This window comes from Perissodus microlepis, chromosome 5, assembly GCF_051167445.1.
Source record: "Perissodus microlepis isolate ML-2025 ecotype Zambia chromosome 5, ASM5116744v1, whole genome shotgun sequence".
In the NCBI taxonomy this organism is placed as follows: Eukaryota; Metazoa; Chordata; class Actinopteri; order Cichliformes; family Cichlidae; genus Perissodus; species Perissodus microlepis.
Window position 1 is genome coordinate 2,056,475 of NC_140465.1, and position 12,418 is coordinate 2,068,892.

At 42.7% G+C, this 12,418-nt stretch overlaps 1 protein-coding gene across 1 annotated transcript in view; it reads left to right on the plus strand.

The window, feature by feature from the left end:
* The window catches only part of cntn2 (contactin 2), a 77,925-nt gene extending 65,538 nt beyond the window's left edge, over positions 1 to 12,387 (plus strand). The window contains exons 17-23 of the mRNA XM_084927371.1: positions 3,945 to 4,015; positions 4,715 to 4,949; positions 6,566 to 6,681; positions 7,404 to 7,590; positions 8,381 to 8,493; positions 9,818 to 9,986; positions 11,015 to 12,387. Coding sequence (XP_084783497.1) covers positions 3,945 to 4,015; positions 4,715 to 4,949; positions 6,566 to 6,681; positions 7,404 to 7,590; positions 8,381 to 8,493; positions 9,818 to 9,986; positions 11,015 to 11,124 — 1,001 coding nt within the window. The 3' untranslated portion in view covers positions 11,125 to 12,387. The remainder of the gene's footprint in view (positions 1 to 3,944; positions 4,016 to 4,714; positions 4,950 to 6,565; positions 6,682 to 7,403; positions 7,591 to 8,380; positions 8,494 to 9,817; positions 9,987 to 11,014) is intronic.
* Positions 12,388 to 12,418: the final 31 nt, after the last annotated feature.

Below are 12,418 nucleotides of genomic sequence, written 5' to 3' on the forward strand. Positions count from 1 at the left end.
GGTTCACCATGGTTCCTTTGGCCCATCCTGATATCGTAGCATCTTGCAGTTGATTTGTCAGCTCCTGTCACATCCCAGAGGACCTCTGTTGGACTGAGATCTGGTGTTACATCATTTGTGTGAAATGAACGCACCCCACGTACTTTTCCTTTCCGTCACTCTGACGTCGGGGCAGTCAACATTTCAGCTGCTTCTCCACTCCACACTCTGCGGTCCACTCCAGCCCCAGCGTCACTGAAAAAGGGAGAATCTGATTACTGAGTGGCAGCAGCTGCCCTGCCAGGCACCCTGGCACTGCCCTCGAGCCTGCTGCACCACCCCTCCACTGCAGCGGAGCCAGAGACCCCCACCCCCACAGTTTGATAGGACCCAAGACAGGGAGTGTGAGGAGAAAAGTCTTAGGAGGCCCGTGGACGATGCCCCGTCACAGAGGGAATCGCGCCGGGGATCCCAGTACATTCTTTATTTATACTCAAACAAGCTTTCACAGCAATAGGTGTGGCATGTACAGAACTCAATAACATCTCCTTAAAAGGAGAGACCATTAACTTATCTGTTGAAACAGGAGGTAGCTTTTTGGCTGACACAGCACATTTTTCTGCACACAATGTCTCACTCCCTTTTCCTGCAATTGTCCAATTCACAAGCTCTTCTTCCTTTAAATGAAGCTACAAATAAACATAACACAAAACTCAAAATCTTTCAACATTCCCTCCTGTTGTAGCTGCATTTAAATATACAACAGATACATCAATGTGTTTCAGACACAGACCCTACATTGTGAGTGCTTTCGGTCTAGTCGTCATAAAATGTGTATCATTCAAACATAATCATTCATCACATTAGTTTCATACTCATCGTCTTCTCCTTCTTCCTCCTGTTGAATGTTTCTAAGTAATTGTAGAGCATTTGTCATGTTGTCAGAATGCACATTGTCTGGAATATAAGTACAACAAGTTGTATTAAACAAAACACACAGTCCGCCCTTTTCTGCCAAGATCATGTCCAGGGCAACTCTGTGTTGCATAACAGTTATTCTTATGGCATCAATTTCCTGATTTTGCTCTTTGTTGATGCTGGTCGATGCATTTAAAAACAGCCCAAAACGATAGTCCAATAGTCAGGAGGTCGCTGTGGTTTAGGACAATTCCTGAATATTGATAACCTAGACTGGCAAAGCTTGCTGCGCATGTCACTTGGGTCATGTTCATAGGTCTGCCATATAATGTAGCATGCTGTGTTGTAGCAGGTATGTGTGAGCATATATAACAATCTTTGCCTTCTGTGCGATTATATATGTATCTATACCAGGCGTTGTTCATCCAGGGATGGATGTGGTCCTGTGTCACTTTTCATTTGGCTTTTTCTCATTTAGTCATTCATTTGAATATTGTCGTTTGTCTGTTTTATGTCTGCAATCTCTGGCGAAATGCCCTTCCTTGCTATTATTAGTTTCAATACGTTAAAGATAAGTTCTAATGTAATTTTGCCTTTGTTTATTTTATTTTTGTACTTCTTATATTTATATCTATTCGGTGGGGTCTGTTTCCAACCTTTTTAAACTACTTTAAACTACTTTGATCTCTAGTTTTCACTTAATAAGGGATTATTATGTTCTTCCTGATATGGGTGAGTATATAACGGGTGGTGCTGCAGATGTGGCTGCAGGAACGGGTGGTGGTTTAATAAAAGGATTGCGAGGACCGCACAGTGTCTCGTCTTCTGGTTTTACTAAACTGGCAGTTAAGTTCTATTTTTCTGACTGTTTATCTTCTTTCTCTTTGTTTTCTTTTTTTTTTTTTTTTTTTTCATCTCGCCTAACTGCTTCTTCTCTCCGGGCCTGGAAATATTGTAATTCTTGCGTCCATTTTCCTTTCTTTTTTAAGTTTTTTGTTTATCCTATTCCTTTTAAAAGAGCTTCCTTCACTTGTGTTAATGCTCAGGGACTGCATTTTCCTTCCCAAATGGGACATTTGGTCTTTTTAGGATTTCTCCATCTTTGCACACTAATTTGTCCGGCGCCTGGACATTTTTTTTTTTTTTTTTTTTCTAACCTAACCACTGCTCGTCAGCAGTAAACTTGGTGGGCTGATTACCCATTAGGACAGAAACTGCAGAGCCTTCTCTGGTATGAGACTAATAGGAGTGGTTACTAACACGCCCTTCAACTCCACGCTATTCGTGGAGCGGTGTCAGTTTTATGAGACGGAACCCAACCGTTCTCCTTTGTCACCAGTACTTTGGCTACTGACAGGAAATAAAATAACAATAACAGTGAGAGTGATTCAGCAGCGTATTGTGCTGTTTAAATCAATTCACTCTCAACACACAGAAAACACAAACATTTACTACACAATCGCGCAGATCCTTTCGGCGGATCAGTCCTAAAAGACCTGTGCGGTGGGTGAGCCCTAATTTGAAATCCTTTCGGCGGATTACTCCTATTTTACACGTAGATCCTTTCGGCGGATCAGTCCTAAAAACCTCTAATTTGAAATCCTTTCGGCGGATTACTCCTATTTTACAGATCCGTGCAGTGGATCAGACTAATTAAACACTTTCGGCGGGTGAGACCTAAGTTCGTTTTACGCGAGTGTAAGTGAGTGGTTTCTTTACCTCCCCAAGATTGTCTGGCTATGTTGGAGGTCAGCCACTGGATCCCAGCGTCGTGGACCACTTGATAAGAACACCGGCCGGGACCCGAATTAACGTCCCCGGACTTTCACTCCTTCCTAGAGGAGGCTGTCGACAGACTTCGGTGCGGGCTCTCCACAACGGCAGGATACAGTGTAGATCTCTGTTTGGAGTCACAACAATACAGTTGTTGTATCCTTATCCGGCTCGGAGGACCAAGAAAATGTGAGGAGAAAAGTCTTAGGAGGCAAGAAACACAGACTCAGAGATTTTACATGTACATGGACGATGCCCCGTCACAGAGGGAATCGCGCCGGGGCTCCCAGTACATTCTTTATTTATACTCAAACAAGCTTTCACAGCAATAGGTGTGGCATGTACAGAACTCAATAACATCTCCTTAAAAGGAGAGACCGTTAACTTATCTGTTGAAACAGGAGCTTATCTGTTGAAACAGGAGGTAGCTTTTTGGCTGACACAGCACATTTTTCTGCACACAATGTCTCACTCCCTTTTCCTGCAATTGTCCAATTCACAAGCTCTTCTTCCTTTAAATGAAGCTACAAATAAACATAACACAAAACTCAAAATCTTTCAACAGGGAGCTAAATTCAAAGACAACCTGGAATTGAAAAAATGACGTGGAAAGCCAAAATGTCATCTAACTCAAAATGATAGTAGTTTATATGGCTTCCATGTGCTGTGTGTATGCCAATCCGGACATATTCCAAATGCCTGATGGTGTCCTGATCATCTGCTCCCAGGTCTGGACCATCACTGAGCTCAGGCTGGAAACTCTTAGGTATAGAAACATGTGCAAAAGATGTTGTGTTGGATTGAGGTGTGGTGAGCTTGGAGGCAAGTTCATTGTATCAATTCCTTCATCATCCAGGAAGTGCCTGCAAGCTCTCACATCCTCATGCACCAGGAGGAACCAGCGTAGGGTCTGACACTAGGTCCAAGGATTGAGCCGTTGCACTGTAGAGGTCTGTGCATCCTCCTCCCCGGACCATCAAACCGCTCACGTTAAACAATGTCACAGGCAGTAAAATACGCCCGTGTACAGCACCAGTTATTCATTTCATTAACACTGACGCATATGAAACTGATTAACAACCCACTCTCAAAGTTTCATTGATTTGATGCTATACTCTATTTTTTCTGAGAGTATATAAATACTAAAAAAGATTTGGTGTGTGGGTGCACTGTCTCTTGAAAGCAGTATTTTCCAGTTTTCAAAGGCACTTATACTACGGTACATTGATCCACACTCGTGGTTCATCTTGTGTCTTTGTCCTGTTGGCCCTCAGCTCCCACTGTGGCCCCGAGTGGACTGGGAGGTGGAGGAGGAGACCGTGATGAGCTCATTGTTACATGGACGGTGAGTGGAAAGGCCAAATGGGTTTTCTCTATTTTCCAAACAGAGCTGAATTTAGGTTTGTATTTTTTCAACGTTTTTCATTCATTCGTTAACAAATAGTCATTTTCTTTTAGTTTCATTCAAGTAAAATTTAATCTAGTATCAGTTTAGTTGTTACTGTTTCATTCTAGTGTTATGGGCCAGGTTATTGTCAGGTATTCCAGTACAAACAGATACTGTGATTTTAGAGGCAGTGTTAATGAGACCGGGGTGTTAATTGTCCACTCTTGGGCCAGACCCAAAACGGTGGTACAGAAAGTCAAATTAATCCCAGTGGATCTGCTTCTGTTCAAAAACCTGAGGATCATTTATTTGCACACTTATTTGTTTTGGTTTCATGTCGTTGGAATGACGTGGAGATGAGTAAAACCAGGAGTGGATTGATTTGTATCCCTCATCAATGAACTGAAGTACAAGATAAATTAGATTTTTGTATTCTTTCCCACTTTATTTTGATAGTTATAATACGTAACTACCAAAATAAAGTAGGAAACAGTATAAGACACATACAGAGATTCAATTAGACAGAAAGACAGAAACACGAGCAGTTAACCATGATCAGTACTGGAGATACTGTGATATCACTGTGATCATGATGGTGTTACTGGGACAGCTGGGGTTCAGACTTGGTGTGTGAGAACGTCTGAATTTGTCCTCCAGCCCATGGCCAGAGAATACCAGAACGGTGACGGCTTTGGGTACATCTTGGCGTTCAGAAAGAAGGACACATCATCATGGACAGAGGTGCGAGTTCCACGTGTAGAGTCCTCTCGACATGTTTACTACAACAGCAGTCTGGCAGCGTACACTCCCTTTGAAGTGAAGATCAAAGCTTATAACCGCAAAGGAGAAGGCCCGTTTAGCCAGGTTGCTGTGGTTCACTCTGCAGAGGAAGGTGAGTACCGCTGACGTTCAGCTAATTCCACTACAGTGTGATCACTGTGGCAGATATCATCCCCAGTGTCCGTCCGAACTGCTACTTTAAATGGCTGCTCTGATCGCATCACTGCTTTGTACAGAAGTAGTTTGTGGTGGATATGTTTGTGCACACGAAGATGTCGACTGTGGTTCACTGTAAACGTTGATCAGTGAAAAGCCTCTGAGCTCACCTGTACAGCATTCTGTTTAAATGACATGAATGAACCAAGAAACTGTTTCTTACTAAACACGTTTGTGGGGAACCACATGAGAAGCGTGCCAGGGTTCCTGTTTCCAGTTTAATCTGCTTCTATCATGAAACCAGTCCACCATCCCACCACATCCCAGCTGTAGAGCTGTTGAACACTGTTCAGATACTGTGTGACATTCAGTCAACAGCAGGTTGGTATTAAAAGCTGAATGTACTGGTTTCTACTCTACCAGAGCACTCTGAAGTGAACATCCAGTTTACCAGCAGCAGCATCTTGGCATGTTGGACTTAAAACACACACGAGGTAGTTAGGGAGGTGAAATACACCAGGTGATTACTCAGATAGGTAAAAGAACACAGAGACAAGACTGATTTGCACAGGAGACGCAGAGGACAAGAAACAGAAAGAACCTGATATCAAGAAAGCATCCATCCATTCTCCTCCACTCATCCTCATGTCTGAGTTTGTGGAGCAGGAATACAGAAACGCAGACGCGAGTGTACAGAGCTTGAACTGAAACCACCTCAGTAATGCAAAGACAAGAATCACTGGGTCCAGTAGAACGACAGAGCCTTTGCTAGTCACAGCCTCTGATAGCTGTTCATGGCTGACTGAAGTCTAGCCTAAAGAGGTCTCAAACTGTGGGAGTGCACCCATGCCTCTTTAACTTAGCTGCAAAGACTTTCTCATTATTACTGCAGTCTTGTTGCCAGTTCCAGCCGCGGTCCTGCCTCTGTTTACAGAGCTGACACTCAGTGTTTCTGAATAAACACTGCTAGAAGTCTCACCTGAATGTTTAATGAGGACATTAGCTGAAGCTCCCAACCTGCACGTTTACAATACATAATCACAACTATATAAGCTCAATTGGTTCTATATGTCGTTAGCAAGTTTACACATCTGTGTACTTAATTAAGACAAGACACAGTGGTGTGTACAGTCAGCTCCTACTTCACTTGCAGGTCCATACACCATTCTTATAATTAGAGACACGAGACAAACAACATTTCAGATCCATGCACAATGGAAGGCAGTGAGAGCACGGGGCAGGGATCAGTTTCCAGTGTTTCTGAAGATCATAAGAAGATTTCTAATGTAACTCCACCTGCAGTCTTTTCTGTAACCACTAGAGGGCAGCCATAGTTTTAGAAAGGTTCACAGTCAGTTCACTTACAACTTGACTGATGGTAGTAGTCCATGTAAATAAGATTAAAATAATGAAAAGCCTGATATATATGGGCTGGTTAATCAAGCACAGCAAGAACATGGTCAGCAAAACTGCAGCAGAAAAATGGACAACACTGTAAGATTATATAATTATGTGAGACAGTGCACATGCTGCACATTCCTAACCTTTTAAACTCTGGCTGACTCCTCACAGAGCCAACTGTGGGGCCTTCGAGCATCAATGCCACGGCACTGTCCGCCTTTGAGATCCAGGTTTCCTGGGAGCCTGTGCAGCAGCTCAGCACCAATGGCATCCTGAGAGGATACGAGGTGACGAGCTCAGTGACTTCATCCCTGTAAAGCAGCATAGCCTGTAACTATCACAAATATGTGGACAATTGAGAAAACATATCGTGCAGTCACAAAAAGCTGGTCTCTTAGGTGATAACTGTGTGTATGGGACACGCACGGCCTAAATAACCAAAGTAAAGGAAACATTTCAGTAAATAATGTTCTGAATATAACAGATGCAGGAAAATATCAAAGGAAACTCATATTTTGCTACATTTAGCTGAATAACCTGACATATTGATAGCACACAGATAGCTGGAGCAGTAGCACAATGCATGCATACTCACAGTATGTGTGCTCATTAAAGAGTGAACGTCTGTGACTGAGAGCCACAGTTACTGAGTGAGCTCATCCACAGGGTGCAGCCATGTATCATCAATTTATATCAAACTACGAGCTTAAAAACAGCAGGAAAATATATGTGGAGGAAATAATAGAAAATGACAGCAGTCTGATGGTTTTGTATCATGTAAAACCTTGTGTTATTTCAAACTTTGTCATGTGCTGTGGACAGCATGTGAGTCTGAAAGTGAAGGCTCTGAGTACTGTTCACATGGAGTTTATAAGACAACATTAATAATAATAATAATACCTTTGAAGAAACCCAAGGATGCTTTAAAAAGAGTATAAATATATAAGCTGAAGAAAGACATTTAGAGAGTGAAAGATCTGTAGTGATGTGTCATTATGTGCGTGAACAGATCCGGTACTGGCGGCAGCACGAAAGAGAAGCAGCAGCGGACCGCGTGAGGACGGCAGGCCTGGAGCCGACAGCCAGGGTGTCCGGACTTCGACCCAGCACTCGATACCACGTGGCTGTTCTGGCATACAACAGTGCCGGCACAGGACCGCCCTCGCCACGCACCACCGTCACCACCAGGAAACCACGTACGGGTGCAGCGCTCTCTGTTAGAAAGATGAGCGTGGACAGCACAGAGCACGTAACATAAAGCAAAGACAAACGCCACTCACAGAGAAGTCTGCTCTCACACCGCTGCACCTCTGCTTCTCAGTTTGAAAGGACAGAACCTTTCAGACCATATATGACTGCGTTTAAATTATGCAGATGCAATATCCAACTGGCTGCTCTTTCGTTGGTATTTGCTCTTCGTGATAATACATCTCAGATAATGAGAATATCATGAACACATTTATTTCTTGTAATTTAATCATAAATGTCATATTTTATATCTTCAATATTCATTACATGTAAGTGACTCAGGACTTATTTTTAATGACAGCTCATTAAAATCAGATTAATTCAATGTTTCTGTCCTGGAGGCGAGCAGGCTGACCCCCCAGCACAGTGATGCCCGACAGGGAAACCATCCTGCTTTGCTTCTGCTGACTGAGTGAACCACGTGTTTTTATAGGAGAGTTTACTCTGCTTAAATATAATCCAGCTAAAGTTAAAGCAAGAAGATTTGAAGCTTTAATCACTTCAGATACAAATGTTCCCTTTGGAAGCTACATTCATGGAGCAGCTGTAAAGCTGTGTCCAGCAGTCTGTGCAGGCCTCTTCTAATCACCACTCTGTCTGGTGTGACTTTGTTATATAGACACTGGGTCAATACCCTCACAGTGATACATATGAAAATGGCTGCTGTTATTCAGGATGCATCATTTCTACTGAAAGGGATGAACTTGATTCTTTTGAAATGTGTTTTTTCCTTCTCAGCTCCCAATCGTCCTCCGGGCAGCGTGTCGTGGAAGGCTCACGGCTCGCGGGTCACGGTGAGATGGGACCAAGTGACAGCCATGCACAACGAGTCAGCCATATTGGGCTACAAAGTGAGTCCTGAATCTAAATAAGATTTATGTTATTTATCCCACATGTGGAGAAATGATCCGAGTGTTTGCTAGGCAAGCGCGTTGCATAGTCTTAATGCATAAGAGCTGGGCCAGCGTGCAGCCAATCACAGAGCCAGCCTTCCTGATCAGTTTATTTGGTCTTATTCAGTCCTGAGCACTCTCTGTGCATGCATGCTGAAGCATCATCCGTTTCTCACATTTTGGAGTTTCACCTGGAAAATCTTAAATGATTGTGACCCTGAGAACGTTGTTATGTTCTCCTAATATTCATATGGAGTACACTTTGATACCTGTCACCCACCTGCATGCTTGGGAATCTAACAATAATAAAAGAATTGTAGTGGGATTGGAATACCAGTCAGCAGGATGCTATGGTCTACACTGGCTGCTTGACCAAGTGCAGGAAAGCCCATTAGTCTGAGCATGTCTCCAACGTGGCCAAAGAACATTTGATCTATGCTTATTTGAAACTGCAGCTTTTGTTCATTTGTAATGGTCCACCGTGTTCTGTCACTCTGTATGGGCAGGAGGTGGTTAATATGTTTTATACATTTGAATCTGTATTTATGGTCGGAACTTCAATTCAATTCAATTCAATTTTATTTATATAGCGCCAAATCACAACAAAAGTCGCCTCAAGGCGCTTCATAGATACAGAGAAAAACCCAACAATCATATGACCCCCTATGAGCAAGCACTTTGGCGACAGTGGGAAGGAAAAACTCCCTTTTAACAGGAAGAAACCTCCGGCAGAACCAGGCTCAGGGAGGGGCGGCCATCTGCTGCGACCGGTTGGGGTGAGAGAAGGAAGACACTTAAAGCCACTTGCATGTAGCATAGTTTACAGTACTTGCGACTTAAAAGAAAGTTGCAAGACTTTGTAACACTCGATCATAAGAAAAGAGCAAGCCTGCGATCAGAGCTCACCTCAGCTGGACAGTTAGCAGTGCTGTGATTTGGACTTGGAATATAAAAATGTTATCCTGGGGGAAAAATCCTTCTTTTTCATCCAGCATTCAGGGACTCGAGGATTGTCATGTTTATGCTTCTGAGCACATACAGGTGTCTTGGATTAACTGCTTTCTTTGTGATGCAGCACTCATGCTCGGTAAGGTTCATCGTGAAACAGGTCACCTCATCTTGGAATTATGTGAACCAATAAACTGGCTGTAAAACAAAGTCAAAGATCTTGTTTATAAGCCTTGTGCCATGTTATAATTACCCAAAGATAACTTTTATAGTTCAAGCTGATTTTATCAAATCAACAGATAAACACTGTAAAAAGACTTTGTTCTGTTTCCAGGTTCTGTACAAGCACGAGGACCAGGCAGCTTTGAAGTTTCTGGACAAGACGAAGACATCAGTGAGCCTGCCGCTGCCCAAAGACAACGCTTACATTGTGTTGGAGATTTGGTCATGGGGCGAGGGCGGGGACGGGCCAGCACACGAGATTATCGTGTCCCGGGATTCAGGTGACAAATCAGGAAGCACAAACCATATATTTCTCTGGTTTAATAGTTCATTAGTTAAAAAATTGTGCAAATAATGAAAGGAAAACACTTTTTACTCCCTGGCTGTGTTACATTAGGTCAGATTTGCTTCGTGGTTTCCCAACACATGCCTCTGCTGCAGCATCGTCTCCACGCAGTCTAAAGATTGGTTTCTAAACTGTACAGACTGTTAGCTATGACAAAGTCTGGTCTAGTCTTCTTGAGGGAAACCAGCCACATGGATTTTGTGCCCCTGTATTTCCATTCGTGAAGGCAGTTCTTGATTTCAGAGCCTCTCAGTGATACACTCACCTCCTCAAAGACTTGTTTTAGCTGACACTTCAGTCCTCTGTGGTCTTTCAGGCCTTTTCACGCTGCTCTGCTGGCCAGTGCATTGCTTTTTTTAAGGTTGAGGTTGATTTGGAAAGTTTTTGTAGCTTTTCCAGCCTCGTGATTGGGTCCTTCGCTTATATTCAAGATGACAGTGAAAAGTTGTAAATTAAAAATGAGCAGGCCTCATCTACACATGAATCTGGTTATTGGTCAGCTGTGCAGCTCATTTGAAGCCTGTTAACTTTGGGGACTGTGTATAGAAATATGTTTACTGTGCACTCTCAGGGACCAGTGAAAAGCCTTTATACAAACTCTATTCACCTTTTTACATGTTTACCGCACTTTTATTCCATGCACGTACGCTCTTATCAATAAATAGTTATGCAGAAGAAAAACGACCCCTGGAACCTGTCATTTATCCAAGGCCATGTTATCTCAGAGATATGGTTTGATAAGGATATTTATAATGTTGATCATAAACATTTATGGCTTTAAATGTTAGCAGTTTAGTGCATGCTGGTTATAAATGAAGGTCAAGACAGGAGATGTAACCGTTTTTATTTTTGCACGTTTCTTGTTGTCTTCTAGGCTTCCATAGCTGTGATAGTAATGCTGTTTCAAGTCAGTGCTATATCCACATGTACGCTGAGCTGGTCCATGTGCTCTCTGTGTTGTAGGGACTGGTATGATGGTGCAGAAGGATGCCTCCTCCACACTGTCCTGTCCCCATGCCCACCTCCTCTCAGGCTTGGCTCTGCTCATTTTTGCGGTGGTGTCAGGCCTGTGATCTCGGCCAGTCGGAACTTTTTCTTATGGGTGGCTTGAAACTAATGCTCTCCTTTATGGATAGGTGGGTGTGGGTCCAGGGATGGGAAACACGGGGATTCGCTTTTAATAATGACAAGGATCTTTGTAAAATGTCTGCAGGAGGTATTATGTTTGTGCACTGCTCTCAGTATAAACCATGCCTTATTGGGACATCTGTGGCTGACACGCCACATTCATGTGTCCTTGAAACTGTAGTTGGCAGGACTTCAGGTGTAAATGTAATAATAGAGTCAACGTGGTGGAGGTCTGCGTGTTCACACTGAGGGCAGGTTGCTTACTGAGTCTACAGGTGATGTTAGAGCATTTTTCACTTTGCATTTACAAGCTGAATGTGTGATGAAATACCAGAGAGGCTGATGGTCAAACGTTCTGCTAAAACTGCCAGGTGGCTAATTAGAGACAGAATCCAACTCTTTCACCTGCGTCTCATGTTTGAATCACAAAGTGCTTCTCTTGTTGCTCACAGTGTGAACACAGAATAAAACCGAGGCTCTAAAGAACTGCTAACTGTTGTTTCCAGCTACTGTCTCTGTGCTTGTCTCACGTGTCTAGATGATTATTATACTGTTTGATGTCTTGTTTCATTTCAGGGAATTGCAATTTGATTGTATTTAATTCTTTGTTGATGTTTTTTTGTTTTTTCTGCTTCTTTGAATCATTTTGACAGGAATGTAAAAATACTTGTGTTTGTGTTTCTTGGGTTTACTATCAGTGTCTCTTGTGCTGATAGGCTGAGATGAAAAGGCCAGAGCAGCAGGGATAGATGACTGAGAGAAGTCCGATCACCAAAGTTATCAGCAGTGTTGTAAACTGTCCTCATTGTAACCCCGTTATCAGCTCTTATGTAACAATTCTGCTCCACCACATTTTCCAGGAAACATGTGGCTGCTGTCATGTACATTGTTATCTACAGCTCGAGAGTTAAGATCAAACATACACATCACGTGCTACAAAACTGCTGTTTTTTTTATTATTTTGTTGTTGATATACTCAGAACCTTTGATTTGGTTTGAATGGTAGCTGCTGCTTTGGTCTAAGATTTTGGAATGACAGGAATGCATTGTTTTGGTTTTCTACCCGCAAAACACTGCAATGCTTCAAACTGAGTTTTTACTGGACGAGGCTCTGTTGTTATTTTACATCTGTACCAAATGTTGTTGCTAATGCATGCAGCGCTTAATATGCTGTTCATTGTTAATACAGTTTGTTCCTAAGTCAGTAAGTGAGAAGTCACACTGGTGGATTTTTATATT